Genomic DNA, 26,995 nt, shown 5'->3' with positions numbered 1-26,995 from the left:
TAAAATTTCATCGAGTTCTACTGTTTTAGTCATTTTGTATGCATGAATTAATTGCTAGACGCTCTCTAATCGGTCAAGTAGCGCCTAGAGATTAATCGGGACCTAATCGAGATTTTTACAACCCTGGTTATAAATGAGTCGATGAGATAAATATCAATTCACAGTAAATGTAGTATTATATAACTCAACGTATCCATCTTATCAACTAATCTAATGACTACGTGTCTAAATCAACAATGAAATTGATAAAATGTATGCTATATGGAGAAAAATTGCTAATTCATCACTAAATTTTAGTTTGTAACTTATTCGTAAATTATGGTAAAATAATGAGACCTTAATGAATCAGATAAGTAATGAAACTGGTAAACCAGGAAAAAATGGTCAACTCGCAATTTTTGCCAATAAATCATGTTTTTTCGTAAATAAATTTTAGTTTGATATTTTTTGATAAATTAAGATAATTTTTTTTTCAAATCACACATCTTGCAAAACCTTTTATGGAAACGGATATCTTTTTATTTATTTTTTATTTTTTTATTCTTATTTCTTACGCTCTGGAGAGATCTCTCTCTTTAAGCTTCTAGGGTTTAGAAGTACGCATTTCTCTAATGGTAACAGTGTCGATCGATCTTTGAAGAGTCCATCTGTATTTGAAATTTTAGATTTTGCTAATTTCAGTTACAAGTAAGTTCTCACCTGATATACAAAATTTCATCAATGTCGATTCCGAGCGAATTGTATCCTAGCCAAGACGATCTTCTGTACGAGGAAGAGCTCCTCAGAAACCCCTTCAGTCTGAAGCTATGGTGGCGTTACTTAATTGCACGAACCGAATCCCCTTTCAAGAAAAGAGCAGTAATCTATGAACGAGCTCTTAAAGCCCTTCCCGGAAGCTACAAACTATGGCATGCTTACCTCCGCGAACGCCTCGAATTGGTACGCAATTTACCTATTTCTCACGCCCAGTACCAAACCCTAAACAATACATTTGAACGAGCTTTAGTTACAATGCACAAAATGCCTCGAATTTGGATCATGTACTTGACTAGTTTAACTGAGCAGAAGCTGGTTACTCGAACTCGTAGGACCTTTGATAGAGCTCTCTGTGCATTGCCTGTGACACAACACGAAAGGATTTGGGAGCCATATTTGGTTTTCGTGAGCCAAAGGGGTGTTCCTATCGAGACGTCACTTAGGGTTTACAGAAGGTATCTGAAGTATGACCCTGGTCATATCGAGAATCTCATTGAGTTCTTGTTGAATTCAAGGCTATGGCAAGAAGCAGCTGAGAGATTAGCTGGCGTCTTAAACGATGATAGATTCTATTCGATTAAGGGGAAGACTAAACATAGGCTATGGTTAGAGCTATGTGATTTGCTTACCCAACATGCTACAGAGATCTCAGGTTTGAATGTGGATGCTATCATTAGAGGTGGTATCAGGAAGTTTACAGATGAAGTGGGTCGTCTATGGACTTCATTAGCAGATTATTATATCAGGAGGCAGTTGTTAGAGAAAGCCAGAGATATATTTGAAGAAGGGATGACTACTGTTGTGACAGTAAGAGATTTTAGTGTAATCTTTGATGCATACTCACAGTTTGAAGAAAGCGTGCTTGCTTTGAGGATGGAAACCATGACTGAGAGTGAAGATGAAGAGGAAGATGGTGAGACAGAGAATGGCATCGAAGATGAAGATGAAGAAGATGATAGGCTTGATGTGGGAAAGCTGGAGGAAAAACTTAAGAAATTTTGGATCTCTGATTACAAGGATGTTAATTTGAGGATAGCAAGATTTGAGCATCTTATGGATAGAAGGCCTGAACTTGCTAATAGTGTTCTTCTTCGCCAAAACCCTCATAATGTGGAACAATGGCATAGAAGAGTGAAGATATTTGAAGGGAACCCCACAAAGCAGATATTGACATACACTGAGGCTGTAAGAACAATTGATCCAATGAAAGCTGTTGGGAAACCTCATACTTTATGGGTTGCATTTGCCAAATTGTATGAAAGTCACAAGGATATTGGTAATGCAAGGGTGATATTTGATAAGGCTGTGCAAGTGAACTATAAAGCTGTGGATAATTTGGCTAGTGTGTGGTGTGAATGGGCAGAAATGGAACTTAGACATAAAAATTTCAAGGGAGCTTTGGAATTAATGAGACGGGCTACTGCTGAACCTTCTGTTGAGGTCAAACGCAGAGGTAAGCTTTGCTTATATTTTTTCATCATAACAATCCATGTGAAAATATTTGCTACAGAATTATTTGATCATTTCTACACAGAAGGGTAAAATGGACAATATTTCATATTCAGTTGTTATATCTTTATTAAGTAGAGATTAAGTCCATTGAATTAAAAAGGAACAGCATGCAGATATCTTGAATTGCTTTTTTTTTTTTACTTTAAACTTTGTAGGCTGTAGCATGTATTATATTTTACAATTGATGGTTTGGAGTCTTACATTTTTTTTTTAATCAGTGGCTGCTGATGGCAATGAACCAGTGCAAATAAAGTTGCACAAATCCTTGAGACTTTGGACTTTTTATGTGGATTTAGAGGAAAGTTTAGGCACTCTGGAATCCACTCGTGCTGTTTATGAGAGGATCTTGGATCTTCGTATTGCCACTCCACAAATTATTATAAACTATGCAATGCTATTAGAGGTATGAAACTTACTCTTGTTTTCTTTATCATGTACTTTCATTTATTTCTTTATTATAGGCTATATATTAAGGTATTGTACTTTCAAAATTTACTCAATTGTAGCATTTTGTATTTTTACTTTTTTGTTATTACAACAGGTTACTTTGAAAATTCTACCCAACTAATTACACCAATAGATATTGCTTTGTATTTTGATGACATTGCTATATTTGGGTAGATTTCTCAAAGTACAAAATAGTAGAAAGTACATTGCTATATTTTATTATCTTGCATTTAACCCTTCTCTTTTTAATCAAAGCAATGAAATTGAAAGTAGAATGCTATATATAACTCTGCATGTTATGTTTGTACTTGTTAATGTGTGAAATCAAAAACTTATAATTTGACTGAGTTGCATGTTATCCAGGATAACAAGTACTTTGAAGATGCTTTTAAGGTGTATGAAAGAGGTGTGAAGATCTTTAAATACCCACATGTGAAGGATATTTGGGTTACTTATCTCTCTAAATTTGTCAAAAGATACGGGAAGTCCAAACTCGAAAGGGCTAGAGAACTATTTGAACATGCTGTTGAAATGGTAATCCAAAATGGAAGTCTAATTTCATCATTGAATGATGTTGAAAAATTATTTGAGAAAATCAAACTTATATAATATTATTGATATGTGATTATTGAACAGGCTCCTGCAGAAGTTGTAAAGCCATTATACATCCAATATGCAAAACTGGAAGAAGATTATGGTCTGGCTAAAAGAGCCATGAGGGTATATGATCAAGGCACAAAAGCTGTTCCATCAAATGAGAAGTTAAGCATGTATGAAATATACATCGCGCGTGCAGCCGAAATATTTGGAGTTCCAAAAACTCGGGAGATTTATGAGCAGGCAATTGTGAGTGATGGACTTCCAGAAAAGGATGCAATGAAGATGTGTATAAAATATGCAGAGCTTGAAAAGAGTCTTGGAGAAATCGATAGGGCAAGAAAGATATATGTTTATGCGTCTTGGTTGGCTGATCCCAGATCTGATGGTGATTTTTGGAATAAATGGCATGAATTTGAAGTGCAACATGGGAATGAAGATACTTTTAGAGATATGCTCAGGATTAAGAGGAGTGTTTCTGCTAGACATAGCCAGGTATCTTATCTTATCTCATCATGTCATGTGCTTACTTTTTTTTTTTTTTTTTTGGTTCGTGGGATTTGGCCGGAATCGGAATTAAATTCCAGTGTTTGGTTGGAAGGGATGTGGCCGGAATCGGAATTCAATTCCAGTGTTTGGTTGGAAATCTGTTGGAACTAATGAATTTCCTTGACTGATGGATTTCAATAGTACATGGAGTTCAATTCCAAGCATTTTTCTTTTCTTAACAGAGTAATTTAAGTATTTAGAGTGAATTGGATTTTTGGTCCCTTAGTTTAGCTGATGTTTGCATTTTTTGTCCCAAAAAGTTTTCTCTTGCAGTTTTGGTCCTCATTTAAGATTATTATTCCCTATTTAAAAAATGAATATAATTTAGGACCAAAATTGGAAAAATCAGATATATTGAAGGACCAACTATAGTCATTTTAATTGGAACGGGACCAAAAACGTTACAAGAACTTCGGTTGAGGACCAAAATTGCAAGAAAAGACTTTTTGGGACCTGAAATGCAAAAATCTGCTATACTCAGGACAAAAAAATGTTACAAGAACCTCAGTTGAGCACCAAAATTGAAAAGAAAAATCTGCTGTACCCTGGGGTGAAAAATGTAATTTACTCTAATATTTATAATAAAATTTTCCTAAAAATATATATATTAAAAAAAATAGCATTTTCATCCTAATATGTACTATAATATACTTTTTTTAGCCAAAATGGTTTTTAAAAGATTGCATGAACAAGATACTATTATTAAAGGGTAATTTAAACTTTTTTGCAAGTATTTATAATTGATTTTCAAACATGTATCTATAGAAGCTACAAGAAATGAAGGGTGATTCTGTCATTTGTCATTATTTGTATTCTGCAGATTTACAAAAGGAATTCCATTCCCTACCAATCAGATCTCAATTTGATTCTCATTCCTTCTAAAACTTAATATTTCATTTTTGGTTATCCACATGTTAAATAGTAATGGCAGAGGGGTATAATCGTCATAAAAAATAGATATACTATAATCATATTGTTAACAATTGTTTGTTACAGACACACGTGATGCTACCTGAGTACTTAATGCAAAAGCCTACAGTCGATGAAGCCATGGACGCATTAAAGAAAGCCGGTGTCCCTGAAGACGAAATGGCCGCCTTAGAAAGACAGCTGGCACCTGCCGCCCCCAAAACCACCACCACCACCACCACCACCTTGGATTCCGGCAACCGGAAGCTTGGATTTGTGAGTGGCGGTGTACAGTCGTCGGAAACCGCCTCCGGAATCCAAAACCAGGAAGAGATTGAGCTTCCGGAGAGTGATGATGATGATGATGATGATGATGGGAAAGTTGAGATCTCACAGAAAGATGTTCCGGAAGCTGTTTTTGGAGGACTTGTGAGAAAAAGAGATGAAGAAGAAGAAGAACAAGTGAAAAAAGATAATGAAAATGGTGATGCTGGTAGTCGTCTTGGTGCACTTGAAAGAATTAAGCGAATGCGACAAGGAAACTAGTTTTTTTTCTTGAGTTTAAATTGTTTTGAATTTTTGTATTTTTGAATGTTTTAGTTGGGAATCGTTTAAAAAACTGTATTGTAAAAAACTTGTTATTGGTATTTCTTTCTACGAGTCTTTTTGGTGTTGGGATATCATTAGTTTTGAATTGTACCTAATCGATCCAAAGAAACCCACAATTTTGTTGCTTTACTTTTCAATTTGATTTTAGGGTAAGTGCAAATTATAACTTATTTTCATATATTTATTTATTGGGCTAATGTATTTGTTTATAGGCATAGGTGTGAACACCGCCCCTTACACCACTCAGATCTGTCTTTCAAATGTATCAAAATTCATTTCAATGCCACGTGAGACTTGAATTTCAAGTATAACAAACATTTCAGAAGAGCCATTACAAAAATAATTATCTTCTTTTTGTTTAGTATTCATTTTAAGTTATTTAATTTTTACATTTACTTATTACATTATTTTAGTCTTTTCATTAAAATATTTATAACAAATTTCTAATTTTTACATTTACAAATTTCTATATTATCTTCTTTTTGTTTACATTTTAAGTTATTTAATTTTTACATTTACTTATTAAATTATTTTAGTTTTTTCATTAAAATATTTATAACAAATTTCTATATTATAAAAGTTATCTTTATTCAATTAAATTTTAACCGATTTTAAATTATACAAGAAGCTTATATATATATATATATATATATATATATATATATATATATATATATATATATATATATATATATATATATATATATATATATATATATATATATATATATATATATATACACACTAGCCGTTTACCCGCGCCAAGCGCCGAGTGCGGATATTTTATTCAAAAATTAAATTGTAGAGACGATTAATTCTTTTGCACAAATAGTTTACTACATATAAACAATTATCAGTATAATTAAAATAATAATATATAAATGTACACTCTTGATTACAAACCCGATTATGTCAAACTGTGTTAATGTTAAAATAATAATATATAAATATACACTCTTGATTACAAACCCGATTAAATATTTGTTTTTTCAATATAATTATGATTTATGTTATTTTTTTGTCACAACAGACATGTAACAGATAAATCGACACTTAGGTAACTGATAAATCGACACTTAGGTAGCCAATATATAACTCACAGGAGCTCGATCCACTCCAAATTTCCCATCTTTTTCCACCTTTTCACTTTCTCTCACCTTTGACTTTGACTCTGACTCATTAACAACCTCTAAAATCCCCCTTTGTCTCAAACTCTCCCAAGAAACATCTGTTTTTCGTTTAATCTTATGCCCCCACACAACACTATCCTTATCCCACATTTTTACTTCATAAAGCAACAAACTTTCATTCCCCTTCACATCATCTTTCATTCTTGGAACAAAAAATTTCGGTTTTGCCCCTGCCACCGCCATTCTTGGAACACCCAACACGTTCACAAACGAATAAGGAGCGTCATGTCTTTTTTTCCCATTTGAAGATGAAAAAGCAGACAATAAAATATCCTTAACATTTCTCATGTGGATCCCTGTTTGACTTTGACTACTCAAGGTCCTACTACCTTTTGAAAGTCCAACCACTACATGATCTGTTTTAGGCCTTAAAGATTCCACCTTTTTGTCTTCTAACATTCCGGGAATTGAAGAGAATGAAAACTGACCTTTGATGGAGATGGAGGGTAGGATCTTGGGGGTGGGGTGAAGTTCTTTTTGGAGGGAGTTGACTTTTTTCGGGCGGTCAACGGCTGCCCCTTCGACCCATCTGACCACTGCGATCTGTGAAGTGCGATTTAGTTCGTATTCGATTCGTTCAACTACACCTACTGATGAAGTGTTGCGTTTTAGGGCAATTTTTCTTTGTAACCGTTTTGCCCCTCCCCCTCTGTGGAAAATTGTGATACGACCCTTTGAATTTCTACCTGCTGACTTGTCTTTACCTGTAACGAATTGCCTAAGTGGCCTTTCAGAGCTCACATTTTGAGCACATGTAGGAATATGATAAAGTCAGTAAAACTGTTTTTGTTTGGATAAATCATAGATGAATTTCAAATAACAATATAATCAGTAATGTTCAAATCCTAAGCACCACATCTCTACAGTCAAATTAAGAAAGCTGGAAATGACATCTCTCTAGTACTGATTATCCATCTTGAATTGAAAATATGCAACTTTAAATACCAATTTCTTTTTTACTTTATCAACATATGATTCATTCTTTCAATATATTTGCATTTTTACATGTACAAATAAGTGTTTACTGAAATGTACATGAACAAAATCAACTCTTTTTATTTAAAAGAGTATACCAGGGTCTAGGAATGCCAAAGAAAGTTTCGCTTCTGATTTCAAAAAGGTTGTTTCTTATTGTAAAATTGAAGTTAGGGTTCAACAAGAAGAGCAACAAGCAAACAAATTCAAAAAGTCACCTGTTTCATCAACAATTCATAAAACACATGTTTTCGGCATTACTATTACCAAATTAATACTCTGAGAGAACCAATATCCCAGCAGAGCTGAAACCTCAAAAACAGAACTTTGCCTTGGGAGACTACCGATACCCTTAAGCATTTTGACCTTATACAGACGTGGGTTTTGAGGCTAGAGACACACAGACAACACTCGAACATGTAATAATTTCAAAGAGCTAGGTTTGACATCAAAACTGGAACAAAGAATTTGTATTTGCACATTAATTCTGACATCAAATTCAATCTTCATTGAGCCCCTTTTTCAAATTTATTTCTCTTGAACATGACAATTTCAACTTCAACTTTGCATTTAAAGAAAAAAAAAACTTACGGCTGATAGAGTGCTTGGATCTCATCTGAAAGTTGCTAATCCTCGAAGTAATCTCAAGCGAGTGGTTCGAGTGTAGAGGACAGAGGAGATAAAGAGAGAACGTGGTGGCTTCCTGTCACCAAAAAAGTGTTGTGAGAGCACAGTAGGTGGCGGCGACGGCGATCAGATACAGATACAGTGAGAGGTGCAAAGTTGGAGAGTGGGTGGTGATTCACTACCGATGGTGATGATGACGATGAGTTAGGCGGATGAGGTGCGATGTCGGCTTTTCAAAATAGGGTTTTTGCTATTTGTTTGAGGGAAAATGCGAGTGTAAAGGACAGAGGAGAAAAATAGTATGTTTACTTTTTTGATTCAATTTATGAAACGTCAATGTTAATGTCATTAATTTGTCAAACGAAAATATGAATATTTAATGCAATTAATTTGTAAAACGGAAATGTGATAGGAGTATTAAAAGGTATGAATAAATTGATTGTATATTATGCAGCATGTGTAGTACCTCTTAAATCTCAAGAAATTGACAATATCCTTAATAATATAGTAAAGATATATATATATATATATATATATATATATATATATATATATATATATATATATATATAGGGTTTAGATCGGTTGAGAACTCATAGTTTCCCGAGAATCCAAGAACTAAAAGTGGAGCGTTAAATAAAAGTAATTCATCAAGGACAAGATCGTCATCTTACCAATCTCATTTAATGTTTAATTTTTTTGTGTTATTTAACATATTAATATAAATGTCTAAAAATTTACATCATAAATAAAATTTTCATATATTTTTAAAAATAGAATTTTTTGTTTTTTTTTTTAAAATGCAGATTTTTTAATTTTTTTTATAGAAAACATGAATTTTTGAAAAAAAATTGAAAAAATATATTTTTTTTAAAAAACTGCAATTTTTTTTTCAAAAAAGCTGCAATTTTTTTTTTTACAAAACTGCATTTTTAAATAAAAAAACTTTTTTTTAAAAGGTACATTTTTTTTAGAAAAAAACTGTATTTATAACAAACTGCATTTTTTTTAAAAGCCAATTTTTAGGTGCATATGTGCATATTTTTTCAAATGCACGTACGTACATTTCTTATACTATAATATTCGTAAGTAATCACAACAAATCTCCTATTTATTAATTAATCTATAAACATAACAGTACAAGTATTTTATTCGATACAAAATAAAATATAAAAAATAAAAAACGCTACAAATTTCAAAACGTTTTCATGTCTTCGTGTCAATATTTCCTTATTTTCTTCAATTTATCATTTTTCACCTTTTCAATATTACCACAATTTTTTTCAAATCTACAAAAAAAATTAAAAAAAAAATTATTGATGCGAAAGCACTCACAAAAATGCATATGTGATTTTCATGTGATTAACATATGAATCACATGCAATTCACATATGAATCACATTTACATATGACATCATATATAAATTACAAGTGATTTATATGTGAACCACATGTGAATTACATGTGAATCAAATGTGATTTACATGTGAATTACATGTAATTTATATGTGAATCATATGTAATTCGTATGTGATTTACATGTGAATCACATGTAATTCATATGTGATTTACATGTGAATCACATGTAATTTATATGTGAATTATATATGATTTACATGTGAATTGAATGTAAATCATATGACCATTGTGGTTTTGGAAATGTGATATTAAGAATTATATGGTCTTAAAAATGAAAATTTTGTTTGAAAATTTACGGTGTTACAAGTGGGTATCAGATCCTTGGTTTGAGGGATTTGGATGTACCTTTGGGTATGTATGAACTCAAACTAAGGATTTGAGTAAAAAATTCAAATAAAAATGATTTTTCTAAAATGAATAAGAGTTTTTGTAACACCCAAAGTCAGGAAGGCCAAGAAAGGAAAGAAAACCCTAATTTTAAGGGACGACTCGGCGAGTCCAAGGAGCAACTCGGCGAGTCCGAGCGGGATCCGGGTCGAGGAGTAAGTGACCGACTCGACGAGTCGGCCAAGGAGACTCGACGAGTCTGGTCTGTGCGAGAAAAACCCTAAATTCGGGACTTGAAGCCTATTTAAACGTCTCATTCTCTCCCCTAGGGTTCCTTTACTGCCTCTTTCACCCAGAACATCGAACCCTAAGCCCCATTGTTGCTCATTCAAGCTTCCAAGCCATTTTTGAGTGATTTGAAGGAAGAAGAAGAAGGGGAATCATTGAGGATTCAAGGATTGGCCTTAGATCTGAAGATTGGGGAAACTTTCTGAGTTATTGAAGGTATTAAGTCGTTTCCCTCCTTTAGATCAATTTTGGTTGTGAATTTTGGGGGCTTTTTAGCCATGATTAGCTACCCCTTTTGAGTTAGAAGCCAGATCTAAAGTTGCTACTTCGGATCTAAGCATATTATGGTCTTGAGAAGCATAAAGTATATGTCCTTGAGATGATTATGGAGCCTCTTTGCCTTAAACCCTAGTTTATGGTGTATTTTGCCTAGATCTCCTTCTCTACACGTAAAGTTTGCAACTTTACGTGAGGAATAGGCTTGGGAAGGGTAGATCTACAGTTTGGAGTCCATGAATGACTCAAAAGTCCTCTGCATGTATGAAGATCTGAATGGACTCGGCGAGTCCTTGGAGTGGACTCGGCGAGTAGCATGAAGATTTGGAGGAACTCGACGAGTGGGATGAACAGCTCGTCGAGTCGGATGAAGTTGGGTAGGAACTCGGCGAGTTGGAAGAACAACTCGGCGAGTCTGTTGAAGGTTGTCTTGGACTCGGCGAGTTTGTTCTGGGACTCGGCGAGTCAGGTCCCGAAACCCCAATCCCTTCGAGTTGAGACTTGAATCAGTGAGTCGAGTGGAGACTCGGTGAGTTGGACAAGTCAGGACTCGAAAATCGGTAGACTCGGCGAGTCATGGACTGACTCGGCGAGTCGAGTCGCGATTGGAAGGACTCTGAACATATGAACTCGGCGAGTCCATAGGGTGACTTGGCGAGTAGGGTTGACCTGGAAGGTTAACTTTGACCAGGACTTTGACTTTGACCAGAGTTGACTTGGTTGTCTTTCGGGGGTCAGTTAGACTCAATGTTGCATTGATATTGGTAGCTCGGGGAGCGAGTGGAGCAGGAGTTCAGAGAGTTGCCGGGAAGCAGCTAGTGGGATCATCAGCAAGTTCAGCTAGTGCAGGTGAGTTTCCCTTTTGTGTGAATGGGTCTACGACCACAATGCCGGCCCATATAGTTATGAGTAGAAGACCCGGGGGTTAACCCTAGGCACAATATGCTAGTATGATGTTCAGGACGAGGTCCCATGATAGCGGGCGGGTGCCCAAGGAATGGTTTATGTGATAGTTTATACTTGTTGTCTGTGTGATACTTGTATGTGCCTGGTAGGGAGGTGAGTGTGGGCGAGGTCCCGTAACTCACCAATAACAGAGTGTGGATGGTGTTCCACATCTCATTAGCAGTAGATCAGGGGCGAGGCCCAAATTAGGGAAGGAGTGAGAGTGGGCTGGGCCCGTACCTCACTATCGGTAGGAGTATGGATGGGGTTCCATGACTCATCAGTAGCAGGACAAGGGCGAAACCCAAAGGCAGGCGAGGCCTTAGGACAAGATTCGTTAGTATGTGTTTAGCTTATGTGATGTGATATGTTATGTGCTATTATATGTTAGCGGGCGAGGCCCTTTGACAGGCGAGGCCTAAGTGAAACAGATATGTATCCGAGCGGGGCTCGAAGCCAGGCGGGGCCTGGAGCGGCGGGGCCGCTGTAGCGGGCGAGGCCCGAGTTAGGGGGCGAGTCCCAAGATAGAGGGCGTGGCCCAGTATGTGCAGTATGTGGTTATGCATGGTATGTGGTAGGGTGGGGAACTCACTAAACTTCGTGCTTACGGTTTTCAGTTTTGGTTTTAGGTGCTTCCGGTAGCGGAGGGAAGAGCTCGGGGTGATCGCATGGCACACACCATAGATTAGACAGCCTGGGAATGTTTACTCTGATAACGAGCATGTGTTTTGGAAATTAATACTCTGATTATGTTTTGGAATGATGACTTTGCTTTAAAGTAATGTTTTATTAAAAGAAATTTTTAGTCTTGAATTTTGGGACGTAACAAGTTGGTATCAGAGCCTTGGTTTGAGGGATTCGGGCATACTCTCGAGTGTACCTGAACTCAAACTAAGGGGTCGGATAAAAAGTTTTCAAAAAAAAAAAAAATGAAAAAACAGTTTTGTAAAAAGAATTTTGAGAACAAAAAACAGTTTTAGAAAAGCAAAAAGAATTCAGAAAGAAAAGAACTTTGAAAGGAGAAAAGAGGTGTGGTGCATGCAATAAACCGAGCTCAAGTAAGTACCCCAAAATACCCATACAAGTTTATGTTATGATTATCAGTTAATAGAACAACATGCTAGATTAGAACTAAGGATCTAGGGATAATGCCTTTGTTGGATATAGTGTCTAAGTTCATAACTATATTTGGTATGTACTTGACCCGACCCGGCATGGTCCATTTGGGTTGCACTTCACCCGAACAGTTTATGGATAATATTTGAGAATAGTACAAGTTATGATTTATTAATATATTATAAGTTCTAATATATTAATATAAAATCATATTATTTAATTAGTAGTGATCTATAATTAATCTAGGATTAATTTAGTGATCAAAGATATTACTAATTAAATATGGGCTTCTATATTTATATTGTGTGGGCTAATGCTTATTTAGAATGGGCTAGGCTTGGATGGAAAAGTCCATGGATACTCCATGGAGCTTTAACCCATGGATCTCATGGAAATGAAGAGACATGGGTATTAGGGTTTAACCCTAATCCACCACACTATATAAAGGAGGCTTTGGTTCTTGAAATGACACATTAGTTGACACTTGTTGAGGTGAGGGCAATTTCAAGATAGTAGTGACTATTCTCTCAAGTTCCAAGTTTGTGGTGATTTGTGACTTTCATTTGAGGCATCCACACTATTGGTGCTAGGCTCTAGAACTCCAAGCAATCAACTACAACTACAAGGTAAGTGTATCTACTAGCTTATTTGATTCATGTTCCCCATGCCATGCTAGTTAGGATATAAACCTTGGAAAAATAATTATTTACATGTATCTTAGACAAACATAGATCCAAGGTTTATTAGGGTTGCATGTACACTTAGGAAGTGTTAGAATGCTCAAAACCCATCAGCCTTATGTGCCTGTTATATGTGCTTTTGAGCTGCATGATAGTGATGATTAGACAGTAGTAGGATAGCCTGTTTAGGTTATGCCTGAGTCTATGAGTTTGTGAGAGTCTATGAGTTTGTGTTGGATGCTAGTTCAGATTCTTGCTATGTGGATATGATTGCTTGAGTATGTTATGGTTAGATTTTCCCTTGTCTGAACGCTGCTTGCTTTGTGCATTGTGGGATTCTGAGTTATGAGAGTTAGCCATTAGGTGGATACGACACATCACATGTGATCAGGGTTGAATAATCTCAGAGTGCTGGATTTGGACCTATTGCGCAGCTCTTGTTGGAGTCCAACCGTTGTAGGGACGAGTCCTTTACTTGAAGGATTATCTGAGCCTCGTCACATGTGATGGTATCCAGGTGATGGATAATTGGCATCACAAGGAGACCTTCAGCAGCTGAGGACTGGTTTGAGTTGAGTCCGAGGTTTCCCTAGGGTAAGCCTAGGATGAGATAGTGCTGGGAGCAGTAGTAGTGGATAAGGGACTTGGTGGAGTCGAAGCAATTCCTGAGGAAAGTACGGATAGATGTGGAAGGTAGTATGGGCCTGTACTACTGAAAGCAGAGGATCCATACTCGATTTTGGAAAGGTCGAGACAAGACCGGGAACCTGGTAGGGTGTGTTTGGTTTCACATCAATGATCAATATTCTGATAGTGGTTGTGGTATATTTTCAGCATGGTGACGTTGCGAGAGAGACCAGCGGGCGGATCAGGCGCCAGAGAGGGACCAGGCTCGGGTTCAGGGGCCGAGCAGCTCGAGGAGCGAATGAGGGAGTTGATATCCGCCGAGGTTATGCGTAGTATTCTAGATGAGACTCCTGTGATCTTTAGCACGATCAAGGAGGGTACATTGGAGATTTTGGATGAGAGGCTGGGAGCCTTCCGTGCTGAGATGATGGCATTGATGGGAGTGCATACCTTGACATTTCGGGAGCTCAGGGCTTGCGGAGCACCAGATTATCATGGGGCTAGGCACCCCATCGCAAGCAGCAGATGGTTGGCTGATGTTGCCAACGCGTTCCGTACGAGCCGGTGTCCTGAGGAGGACAAGGTCAAACTTGCTTCCTGTCTTCTGAAGGACATAGCGAGGGATTGGTGGGAGGAGATTGGTCATGCTCTGGGGGATGATGCCGCGTTGGACGCGATGACTTGGAGCGATTTCTCGGCCAGGTTCAGGGCGCAGTTTTCGCCAATTATTGAGGTGCAACAGTTGGCACGAGAGTTTCAGGATTTGACGCAGACCACTGAGACTGTGGCGGAGATCACCGCCAAGTTCAGAGAGAGGGCTCTTCTTGTACCGCAGTATGTCGCGGATGAGGAGATGAAGAAGGCCCGATATCACGAGATGTTGAGGGCGGACATCAGGGAGTTCGTGAGCAGGTCCGGCTGTAAGACGTTGGAAGATATGATTTCTCGGGCCAGAGAGAGGGAAATTGATTTGGAGTAGATCCGGAAGAGGAAGCCGGATGAGGTTCAGGTAGCTGCAAGTTCGGGCAAAAGGCCCAAGGGTTCGGATTCGAGATCGAGGGATTATCAGGACCGCAACCGATGCGGGAAGTGTGGCAGGGCGCATAGGGGCGCGTGCAGGAGTGGTAGCGGCGGTGAGTCTGGCTGCTTCAAGTGCGGTCGGACTGGTCATTTCAACAGGGATTGTACTGCTACCACCACACAGGGATCAGACTTGATATGTTTTCACTGCAATCAGCGGGGCCACAAGAAGGCCCAGTGCCCCAGTTTGTTTTCAGCAGGACGGGTGATGGCACCTGCCCCTGCAACTTTGAGGATCACAGACAGCCCTCAGGGCTGTGCAGAGGCACCTGCGGTAGGAGGCATGGCTTTTCAGATGACTACCTTGGAGGCGCGAGCAGCATCGGATGTTGCAGGTATGCGATTTCCGTTTTCGATTCTTTTATTCGTGCATGATTATATTGTTATGGTTCTGCATCATTATCGGTATGAGTATTTTATTTTGTGCGGTTCGATCGTGATCGAGTTATATGCCATCTGCATACCTTGGATATTTGAATGATAGTTAAGGGATGTGCTCTATTGGGGAAGGTTGCTTAGGATGCAGTAACTGTAGCATGCCTGGGAGGAACTTGGTATGTCTCGCTAATTCGGAGCCATATGATTTTAGAATTGGAGTGGTTAGATCCCTAGCTATGGTAAGCTTGGGGTTCCTCAGCAGGTTTTTTATGGAATGGTAGCGAGGATGGGGATTTCTTTTCGAGCATTGAGCAGCAAGGGTTAAGCAGGATCGAAGTGGGGGAGAATCCTCCGAATGGGCAAAGGTAAGGGCACGCAGATCCAGAATGAGTGCGCGACCTCCGAGAAGGAAAAAGAAGTGGTACAATGTTTGATGGATTGAGGAGTCAGGGTTAGGAGTTTGAGAAACTCCCCCTCAGCCATTGTGTATTGGTGATGGTTAGTATGTGGTTGGGAATTCAGGTCGGAGGATCGCCTATAGGACTCGAGTGAGTCAGAAGGAGGATCTTGAGAACTGATAGCATGGGGTGCTTTCGCACGAGCAGTCAGTAGTGGAAAGTGTTGTAAGACTACGGGGCAGCCGTAGCATTCACTAGCAGTCAGTAGTGGAAAGTGTTCTAAGACTACGGGGCAGCCGTAGCACTCACTAACAGTCAATGGTGGGAAGTGTTGTCAGACTACGGGGCAGCCGTAGCATTCACTAGCAGGCGGTGATAGAAGGTGATGTAAGACTGCGGGCAAGCCGTAGCATTCCATAGTAGCTTCGTTGGCGGAGTTGGGGCGAGGCCCTTGTCTCCTAGTGATCAGATAGGGATCAGGAAGGGGTAGTGGATGAGAATGATAAGGAGTTTGCCTGTATAGCCCTAGAGAGGTGAGACCTTGGGAGAGGCCGCTCCAGGATATAGTTGGGTGAGACCCGTGGGCGAGGCCCGTATGAGAATAGCAGTATAGGTGAGACCTTAGAGCAGGGTTGCTCAGTAGTATGGTTGGGTGAGACCCGTGGGCGAGGCCCGAGCGAGAATGGCTAGACAAGTAGGACTAGAAGGATAGAGGCGGGTGAGACCCGTGGGCGAGGCCCGTGAGTTTTAGCAGCACAAGTGGGACCTGGTAGGGACCTTAGTGTCAAGATAGGGGATCGGGGATCCCAGGAATTGTAATGCCGGTATGGCAGAATAGATTGAGCAGTTATAGGTGGTTGAAGTTCTTCGAAAGTCACTAGAAGCGACTAGGAGTTGTGTTGGGTCTAGTTACCGGTGGGAGCCGGTAATCCAGATATTGGTAGATTGGTAAGGACCAGGGTGGTCTCAGTTCATCCGGAAGTCAGATGAGGAATAGCAGAATTTCCAGTCAGTAGCAGTGCGGGTATGCAGCGTATGGTGGAATTCAGTTAGTTGATCATGGGGTGCTCGACACCAAACTATAGTAGAAAGAAATGCCCAGTGGATACTGGCGATAATGATCCGTACTGGAAGTAGCGGGAGTAATAGATTTGGTGAAGATAGGATCTTCACAGTGGCAGAGAAAGTAGTTGGTTATGGAAGGATGCCCTGGAAAGGGCAGAAATCGCATAAGGAAAGAGGGGGTGAACCCTTATGGATTCAGTTGTAGTACTCGGAGAGTACCAGAAGGATTGTCGGTTGAGTAAGTGGTGTTTCTAGGATGTTCAGGGTCAGGGTTGACCCGAGATTATTATCCGCAAGGATTGATGTTAGTCAGAATGACCAGGCAGAAGACCAGTGAAGGTAGGCAACTAGCATTGGGGTAATTAGTAGGGTATGGAGTGCAGATCGCAGGCGGTGGGCCATAGCAAACTTCGAGGACGAAGTTTAGTTTAAGCGGGGGAGAGTTGTAACACCCAAAGTCAGGAAGGCCAAGAAAGGAAAGAAAACCCTAATTTTAAGGGACGTCTCGGCGAGTCCAAGGAGGAACTCAGCGAGTCCGAGCGGGATCCGGGTCGAGGAGTAAGTGACCGACTCGGCGAGTCGGCCAAGGAGACTCGGCGAGTCTGGTCAGTGCGAGGAAAACCCTAAATTCGAGACTTGAAGCCTATTTAAACGTCTCATTCTCTCCCATAGGGTTCCTTTACTGCCTCTTTCACCCAGAACATCGAACCCTAAGCCCCATTGTTGCTCATTCAAGCTTCCAAGCCATTTTTGAGTGATTTGAAGGAAGAAGAAGAAGGGGAATCATTGAAACTTCAAGGATTGGCCTTAGATATGAAGATTGGGGAAAATTTCTGAGTTATTGAAGGTATTAAGTCGTTTCCCTCCTTTAGATCAATTTTGGTTGTGAGTTTTGGGGGCTTTTTAGCCATGATTAGCTACCCCTTTTGAGTTAGAAGCCAGATCTGAAGTTGCTACTTCGGATCTAAGCATATTATGGTCTTGAGAAGCATAAAGTATATGTCCTTGAGATGATTATGGAGCCTCTTTTCCTTAAACCCTAGTTTATGGTGTATTTTTCCTAGATCTCCTTCTCTACATGTAAAGTTTGCAACTTTACGTGAGGAATAGGCTTGGGAAGGGTAGATCTACGGTTTGGAGTCCATGCATGACTCAAAAGTCCTTTGCATGTATGAAGATCTGAATGGACTCGGCGAGTCCTTGGAGTGGACTCGGCGAGTAGCATGAAGATTTGGAGGAACTCGACGAGTGGGATGAACAGCTCGTCGAGTCGGATGAAGTTGGGTAGGAACTCGGCGAGTTGGAAGAACAACTCAGCGAGTCTGTTGAAGGTTGTCTTGGACTCGGCGAGTCTGTTTTGGGACTCGGCGAGTCAGGTCCCGAAACCTCAAACCCTTCGAGTTGAGACTTGAATCAGTGAGTCGAGTGGAGACTCGGTGAGTTGGACAGGTCAGGACTCGGAAATCGGTAGATTCGGCGAGTCATGGACTGACTCGGTGAGTCGAGTCGCGAATGGAAGGATTCTAAACATATGAACTCGACGAGTCCATAGGGTGAATCGACGAGTAGGGTTGACCTGGAAGGTTGACTTTGACCAGGACTTTGAATTTGACCAGAGTTGACTTGGTTGTCTTTTGGGAGTCAGTTAGACTCAGTGTTGCATTGATATTGGTAGCTCGGGGAGCAAGTGGAGCAGGAGTTCAGAGAGTTGCCGGGCAGCAGCTAGTGGGATCATCAGCAAGTTCATCCAGTGCAGGTGAGTTTCCCTTTTGTGTGAATGGGTCTACGGCCACAATGCCAACCCACGTAGTTATGAGTAGAAGACCCGGGGGTTAGCCCTAGGCACAGTATGCTAGTATGATGTTCAGGACGAGGTCCCATGATAGCGGGCGGGTGCCCAAGGAATGGTTTATGTGATAGTTTATACTTGTTGTCTGTGTGATACTTGTATGTGCCTGGTAGGGAGGTGAGTGTGGGCGAGGTCCCGTAACTCACCAATAACAGAGTGTGGATGGTGTTCCACATCTCATTAGCAGTAGATCAGGGGTGAGGCCCATGTTAGGGAAGGAGTGAGAGTGGGCTGGGCTCATACCTCACTATCAGCAGGAGTATGGACGGGGTTCCATGACTCATCAGTAGCGGGACAAGGGCGAGGCCCAGAAGCTGGCGAGGCCTTAGGACAAGATTCGTTAGTATGTGTTTAGCTTATGTGATGTGATATGTTATGGTCTATTATATGTTAGCAGGTGAGGCCTTGTGACAAGCGAGGCCTAAGTGAAACAGATCTGTATCCGAGCGGGGCTCGAAGCCAGGCGGGGCCTGGAGCGGCGGGGTCGTTGTAGCGGGCGAGGCCCGAGGTAGGGGGCGAGGCCCAGGATAGCGGGCATGGCCCAGTATGTGCAGTATGTGGTTATGCATGGTATGTGGTAGGGTGGGGAACTCACTAAGCTTCGTGCTTACGGTTTTCAGTTTTGGTTTCAGGTGCTTCCGGTAGCGGAGGGAAGAGCTCGGGGTGATCGCATGGCACACACCATAGATTAGACAGCCTGGGAATGTTTACTCTAATAACGAGCATGTGTTTTGGAAATTAATACTCTGATTATGTTTTGGAATGATGACTTTGCTTTAAAGTAATGTTTTATTAAAAGAAATTTTTAGTCTTGAATTTTGGGACGTTACAGTTTTTAAGAGAAAAAGGGGATGGAGCAGTGTGTACAATCAGCTAGAGCCCGAACGGTGATTTCCCAAAATACCTTTATTTGTTTATATTATGAGATATTTATGAGATATTAGGGATTCATGCTAGAGGATAGGCTTGGTATTTCATAGTTTAGGGCTAGAGTTTCCTGATTTGTGATGTCTTAGCCTAGGAGGTGTTGCTATTTGTTATTTGCTCTGTATGCGTACTGAGTAGGAAGAAACATAGAAGGAATCTTTAGAGAGAGTTTGAGTAATTTAGGAGAGATACCTAGATGGGCATAGGAGGAGCCTACTGAGAGAGTAGCCTGATACTAGTGAGAGATAGAGTACTTGTGAATTAGGATCCTGGGAGGAGGATTTGGGGTGACTACGGGTTGGTGTGGAAGGTAGTATTGGGCCCGTACTACTAAAAGCATTAGATCTATATGCGACCCAAGTAAGAATCCTTAAGATACTAAGGAGCATGTAGGGATGAGAATCGAGTGTGAGTATGCTCAAACGAGTCTCTGATGATTTTTTCGTGTTATGTTTCTGAGACATTATGCTGGGTACACGCGACAACCCCGAGAGCAGCAGTGCCAATGATGAGGAGATATGCAGGATCATTCACGAGGAAATGGCCGTAGCTATCCAAGAGGCCATACCAGAGATGTTCGGGTCTATTAAGACCACCCTGATTGAGACATTTGATGAGCGATATGCTGCTGTTACGGAGGCTGCTGCTGCTGCAGCCACCGCAACCGTAGCTGCTGTTAGGCCACATGGAGGTGACTCGTTGTTGTTCCGGGAGTTCAACAACACGAAGCCACCAGAGTTTGATGGGAAACCGGATCTGATTGTTTCCATGATACGGATCTATGAAATTGAGAGATGTTTCTATACTTGTTCGTGCCCAGATCACCCGAGGGTTCGATTTGCGCTGAACCAGCTTCGCTTGGGAGCAAAGGACTGGTGGAAGTTCGTGACTACTAACTTTACTCCTGCAGATCATGCTGTAGTGACATGGGAGAGATTACATATTTGTTCCTAGATGAGTATGTTCCCCAGGTGGAGAGGTAACGGTTAGCCCATGAGTTTCTGTCTCTCAATAAGAAGACATAAATTATGACTGAGATCACGAGGATGTTCCATGAGAGGGCGCTATTTTTCCCTGAGCACGTGTCTTCGGAGCAGGCACGTGTGAGCCGATATCTGAGCATACTGAGGAGGGATATACGGGAGTTCATGGCGAACTCGTCATACCGAACATTGGCTGAGCTTCAGACCAATTCTAGGAGGAGGGAGATTGAGCTAGAGTTGCAGACTAGAGAGGATGTCACAACTGACATTTTGCTAGGAAATTCTATTCCCATGTAAACATCATCCATTGTAAAAGCCTATACTCTAAGTAAATACTATACTCTATTCTCATTCAAATATATCTCATATGCTCAAATAAGGGTTGGAAACCCTAGGAATCCCGACTCAAGTTCTTTATGGACAAGGATTCTCTTATTGGGCCTAATGGACCAATAAACCTTCGACTTGAACTATTTTGGGCCTAAAGATCCTAATTGGGCTCTAATTGGACCCACACTCATAAAACTTAACATTTTGGGCCAAGTGAACCTAAAATGGTTCATTTTATTCCTAGTGGGCCCAACGGGCCGGAAAAATTTATAGTTAAACTTCATAAATTCGAACTAAGCCATGGAAGCCCAAACCAATTCCTCTTCATTCTCTTTAGCCCAATTCTCGGCCCAATATATATATATATATATATATATATATTTATTTATTTATTTATAAAAAAAAGATTAAGAAAGAATTAAGGGATAAGTGACACCTTGTAATTACATGGAAGACATCCATGCATTGTCCTCCATGTATCTAGGCATGCAAGATTTACCTTCCATATATCAAGGCAAAGCCTTTCCCCTCCCTTTCTTCTATCTTCGGCCAAACACCCCACAACACCACCCTCAATTCTTCTTTCAAACTCTCTCAAGAACCCTTCATCCTCCTCTAAAAATTTTCGAGATTATGGGCATTTCCAAGAAGCTTTTCCACTAAGATCATCATTTTTGGTAAGTTAATACTTGGATCTATGGTTTAGTTTCTTGATTAGTTCAAAAACCTCTTCTTAACCCATAATATTTCATGATCTATATTCTTAAACTTCATAGAATTCGAAAACTCCTTCAAGGAGCTTGTTAGGGCCGAGAATCACATCACCTCCTACCATTCCTTCTTCAAACCAAGAACAATAAAGCAAAGGTGAGTTCATATCCCTTGTTTTCTGTTTTTATATGATTTTTGGGGGAGAATACAAGTTGCTTTGTGTAGATCTATGTGTATATGCATGTCTATGTGTGTTTTCCATGAATTATTTGGTGATTATGTGTTGATTTCTTCACTAATCTAAAAATATGTTAAGAAACTTGAAGATTATCACTAGGATCTTCACATGAATCTTGAGAAAAGTATGTTTTATCACAAGTATTACATGTAAACATGTAGATCTGGGATTTGTATACTTGATATAGCAAAAATAAGTGTTGTGTTCAAAGATCTATAAACTAAACTCACATAACAGCCCTTGACAGAAAACCTTTGGTCCAATCTCGGACTGTTTTGACCATCCAAATGGAAGTATTTTTCAAAAATGTTTTACATGGATAAATTTCAGATTTATACCTTTAAAATGACTACTCTCACGTTTTCATACGATTTTTCTACAATTTTTGGCGAATTTTACAAAACTGCCTACCATATTTGAAATAATTTCGGACCAACCTGTGAAGATGAGTAATTTCACACTAGTTTGAAGCCATAAAAAATTATGAGAAAAATTTTGAACAAAGTAGACAAAATTTCCAAACTTTCAAAATTTACGGATCCAGATTTCGACTTACAATGAATTTTCTACAAATTTTCTAAAAACTAGTTCGGAAAAGCCAAAAACCAGAAAAATATGTATTTTCACAAAACCAAGCCAAAAATGATATTTTTGACAAAAATGGGTTTAAAATGCTATTTTTATCACAAAGTAGTCATCAACACAAGGTTTTAACAAAATTGGAGATTAAAGTGTTATTCTTACAAAAATTGGGCCTTAATTGTAAATTTTTGGCTTATTGGGCCAATAACGTCATTTTTACAAAAGTGGGCTTTAGATATCAATTATGTAAATAATCAAGCTAAAATAAACAAAACAATAACAAACGGGTTAAAAACGACATTCATATCCTTATTGGGCCTGGAAATAATACACATGTTTAGTGGGCCTTAGTGTCATTTTACATGTATATTGGGCTCGAGATAGATATTCATATCCTTATTGGGTCTGGAAATAATATACTTGTTTAGTGGGCCTTAGTGTCCTTTTACGTGTATATTGGGCTTAGGATAGACATTCACATTCCTTTTGAGCCTGGAAATAATAGACTCGTATAGTGGGCCTTAGTGGTCCACTTACATGTTTATTGGGCCTAGGAATGGGTTTTATATGCGTTATTTTTTTTATGCTATTTTAGTGGATACTATTTGCATGCTATTTGGGCCTATAAATACCTTACATGTGAAATGGGCCTTAGTTGTCCTTTCACATATATTTTGGGCCCATGTTATATAATCTCATTCCCTTTAGGTCTTGAAATGATTTACATGTTTAGTGATGCCTTAGTGGTTCACTTACATGGATCATTGGACCTAGAATGAGTTTATACATTTTTCTTCGTGTAAATTCGATTAAGGATCTAGCGAGTTTTTATCGGTTGGCACCTATTAAGTGTACGATCGTAGCCTGTAGTTATAACCAGAGTCTCTTGGAGGGAGAATGGGGATTTGTGTATAGATCTATACGGGGATGACACCCCACACCTCAGCTATTCGCTACAGTTAGACTAACTCAGTCTAGGGTGACGAAAACCTTATTCTATTTTTCGTCGGCGTCCAACGACGCCAAGACAGGCGAAATTGTCATTATTTAGTCTAGTTATGATGGCTCGCTTAGAGGAATTAACGTTATGAAGTTTACGGAAGACCTTTCTATTTAGGCAACATCGGGTTGTCTGGGAACATTCTCGTTACATGCTCTTACATTCTCTCTCTCTACAATCTATTTACCCTTTTTAGTCAAATAACAATAACATACATGCATTAATACAAGATCTAACACAAACACACTAAACAGTTTTTCAGAAAATATTGGATTTTCTGGTGGTTTTCAAAGTTATACAAATCATTTTCACAAACATGCTTATGAACTCACCAACATTTTTATGTTGACCGTTTTCAAAATAACTTGTATTCTCAGGAAATCGTTGAAGCAGGATGAACAAAACAAACAAATGGATATTGTGTTATATTTTGTTTCATCATACTCTTACTATTTTGGCATGTAATATTCAAATACAATATACGATGTAAACAATGAATGTTGTAATATTATATGTGTGATGATGATGATGTTATGTTTTAATTATATTCACTGTAATGATATTTCAAGATGAAGTCACATGCAAGCCCCCGGACGTTTCCGCCGTCTGGTTCGGGGGTGTGACAGAGGAGGAGGAGTCTCGGGGTAGAGACAGGACACCGATATAGCCGCAGCCGATGATGAAGTGGGCAAAGCCCACTGATACGAGAGTTAGCGGCCAAAAGGGCCGCACTTGTGGCAAGTGCGACAAGAGTCATGAGGGATCATGCTGGGAATGGATTTGCTACAAGTGTGGCAAAGAGGGACATATGGCGAAGGATTATCCTAAGGGATTTGCAGTTTGCTTTCACTGCAACCAGACCGGCCATCGGAAGGCCGAGTGCCCTCAGCTCACTCAGGGATCAGACCAGACTTCTACTCCTGCTGCGTTGCGCGTTACTGATAGTCGGCCGGTGAAGGTCGAGGCTCCGAGGGCTCATAAGAGGGCTTTTCAGTTGACAACGGAGGAGGTCCGCGCAACACTTGATGTCGTGGCTGATACGTATTTCCTTATTCATGTTATTTTGAGATTTGACTATGCTTATACCGTGTTGTATATAGGCACCTTTCTTGTGAGTTCTGTGCCTGCTTTGGTGTTATTTGACTCGGGTGCGAGTCGATCTTTTGTGTCTCTATCCTTTAGTCGTCACATTAGTGTCAGACGCGATGCGTTGAGTCAACCACTGAGGGTTTCTATAGCCGACGAGCATGCTGTTTTTTCCACCGATGTATTCCAGGGATGTGTGTTGGAGATTTGCGGTGTTGAGATCCCTATAGATCCGATGCCGATAATGATGGGTGATGTCTATGTCATAGTGGGTATGGACTGGTTGAGCCATTTTGGAGTTGTGATTGACTGTGAACGTCAAATGGTGACCAAATAAGACCCTAGTGGGGGAGTGCTTACTGTGTATGGCGAGGGGACCAGATCTGGATCAACTTTCTATTTTGCTGCCAGGGCGAGACAAAGTTTACAGCAGGGATGTATGGGCTATCTAACATATGTGATGGATACCAGAGTTGCCACTGAGAGGTCGAGTTCTATCTCCGATGTTCCGGTTGTGTGTGAGTTCCCGAATTTTTCCCCGAGGAGTTACCGGGTGTGCCTCCCGAGAGGCAGGTTCAGTTCTGGATCTTTGGTTCCGGGTGCGGTGCCTATTTCCAAGGCACCTTATCGCCTTGTGCCACCCAAGATGCAGGAGTTATCCTCGTAGCTCCAGGAGTTGCTGGGAAAGGGTTTTATCAGACCGAGTAGCTCACCATGGGGAGCGCCGATCCTTTTTGTCAAGAAAAAGGATGGTTCACACCGAATGTATATCGACTACCAGAAGTTGAAAAAGCTGACGGTTAAGAACCGATATCCACTACCGAGGATCGACGATTTATTCGATCAGTTGCAGGGGGCGTCTTGGTTCTCGATTGATTTGAAATTTGGGTACCATCAGATGAGAGTTTTTGAGGAGGATATTCAGAAGACGGTCTTTAGGACTTGTTATGGGCACTACGAGTTTGTGGTGATGCTGTTGGATTAGGTGTCTAAGCCCATAACTATAATTGGTATGTACTTGACCTGAGAGTAGCATGGTCCATTTGGGCTTGCCTTCACCAGAACAATTTGATAGGATGGATATTTGAGAAAGAGGTTATTTGTGATTTATTAATATATTATAAGAATAATATATTAATTGAGAAGTCATATTATTTAATTAGTATTGATCAAGAATTAATTTGGAATTAATTTAGTGATCAAAAGAGACTAATTAAATTAACGGGGACTGATTATGTAAATCAGTGATACATATAGTTTGGGCTATTGATCCATGATAGACTAAGTTTATGTAAGAGTCCATGAAGAGTTAGTCCATATGAGTTATTGGATCATAAGCCTAAGTGTAAGAATTAGGGTTTGCATATGACTCTTGGAATTCTACACTATATATGTATTCCCTAAACCCTAAAATCGTTACTTGTGTATTCCATGAAGAGTAAAGATGATTTTGGTGTGCCTAACCTCTCTCTCATTATCTTTCACTTGTTCATGGTATTTGTGACTTGTTTGAGGCATCACACTTGAGGTGTTATGCTCTTGAAAGACCAACAACTACAAGCTACAAATAAGAGTTATTCTTTTAACTAGTTTTATGATTCATGTACCAAATTTGTATGCTAGATAGGTTTCATGCTTTGGATAATTTTTTGTTGCATGTATAACTAGAGAAAACTTAGATCCAAAGCATTAGGGTTGTATGTGCACCATAAGAGTGTTATAGTACATAAAACCCAATAGTGGTATCAGAGCCTAGGCTAGTTTTCTGTTATATTGAGGCATTAGTATTATTTCAAAGCTGAAAAATCTGTCAATTTCGATTTTGCATGATCACCACGACATGACAATTCTTGCCACGGCGTGGTGATGCATCTGATGGCAAATTTCAGATTTCATGGATTAATTTGGATTTGGATAATTACTATAGATTGTTTTGTTGATAAAAAAAATTCGATTTTTATGTTATGAAAATAATTATCCTCATTTTAGTTAAAAGATAATTGTCAAAATTTTAAGATAATTGATAGTTTATATGAAAAACTAACTATTTGTAAAATTTAAAATTATCTTATTACACAAGTATTATATCAAATTGGTAAATGATAAATTATATGATAATTGCATTAGTTAACATTTGATCTAAATGTTTCTTGAAGAGTTTCATAACTTGTCCTCAAGTATGGAACTTGAAAAGTCTCATTCATGAAATAAATTAACTCTTTAAGTTATGGAATTCAAGAGTCTTGAAAGGTTACAAAACATGTCATTAAGTTTTGGAATCCAAAAGGTTTTGAAGAGTTACAAAACTTGCCCTCAAGTTTTGGAATTTAAAATTTGATTAAAAAAGTTTTAATTGTGAAATATTAAATACTAAACCTTTTGACTTCATAACTTAAGTTTAGAATTAAAAGTTGTTTAATTATGGGTTTATTGATAATTAATCAAAAGATTAATTAAAAGAGTATTAATAAATCCATGTTGGGCTGAAGTTTTATTTTGATGTTGCGTCTTTTGGGCTC

The 26,995-nt window shown here is 39.3% G+C and overlaps 1 protein-coding gene and 1 pseudogene across 1 annotated transcript; one reads left to right on the top strand and one right to left on the bottom strand.

The window, feature by feature from the left end:
• The first annotated feature begins 538 nt into the window (after positions 1-538).
• On the top strand, positions 539-5,433 carry LOC145101645 (Tetratricopeptide repeat (TPR)-like superfamily protein). The gene is made up of 5 exons (XM_079038894.1): positions 539-2,209; positions 2,487-2,671; positions 3,079-3,249; positions 3,352-3,807; positions 4,858-5,433. Exons 1-5 carry the CDS (start codon positions 721-723, stop codon positions 5,314-5,316), a joined length of 2,760 nt encoding a protein of 919 aa, XP_078895020.1. The 5' UTR covers positions 539-720; the 3' UTR covers positions 5,317-5,433.
• A 1,022-nt stretch (positions 5,434-6,455) lies between these two features.
• The window catches only part of LOC145064267 (large ribosomal subunit protein uL2mz, N-terminal part pseudogene), a 74,330-nt pseudogene continuing 53,790 nt past the window's right edge, over positions 6,456-26,995 (bottom strand).

Source organism: Lactuca serriola, chromosome 1 (assembly GCF_051521515.1).
Source record: "Lactuca serriola cultivar US96UC23 chromosome 1, Lser_US96UC23_V15, whole genome shotgun sequence".
Classification (NCBI taxonomy): domain Eukaryota; kingdom Viridiplantae; phylum Streptophyta; class Magnoliopsida; order Asterales; family Asteraceae; genus Lactuca; species Lactuca serriola.
This window is presented reverse-complemented; position numbering and strand designations above follow the sequence as displayed.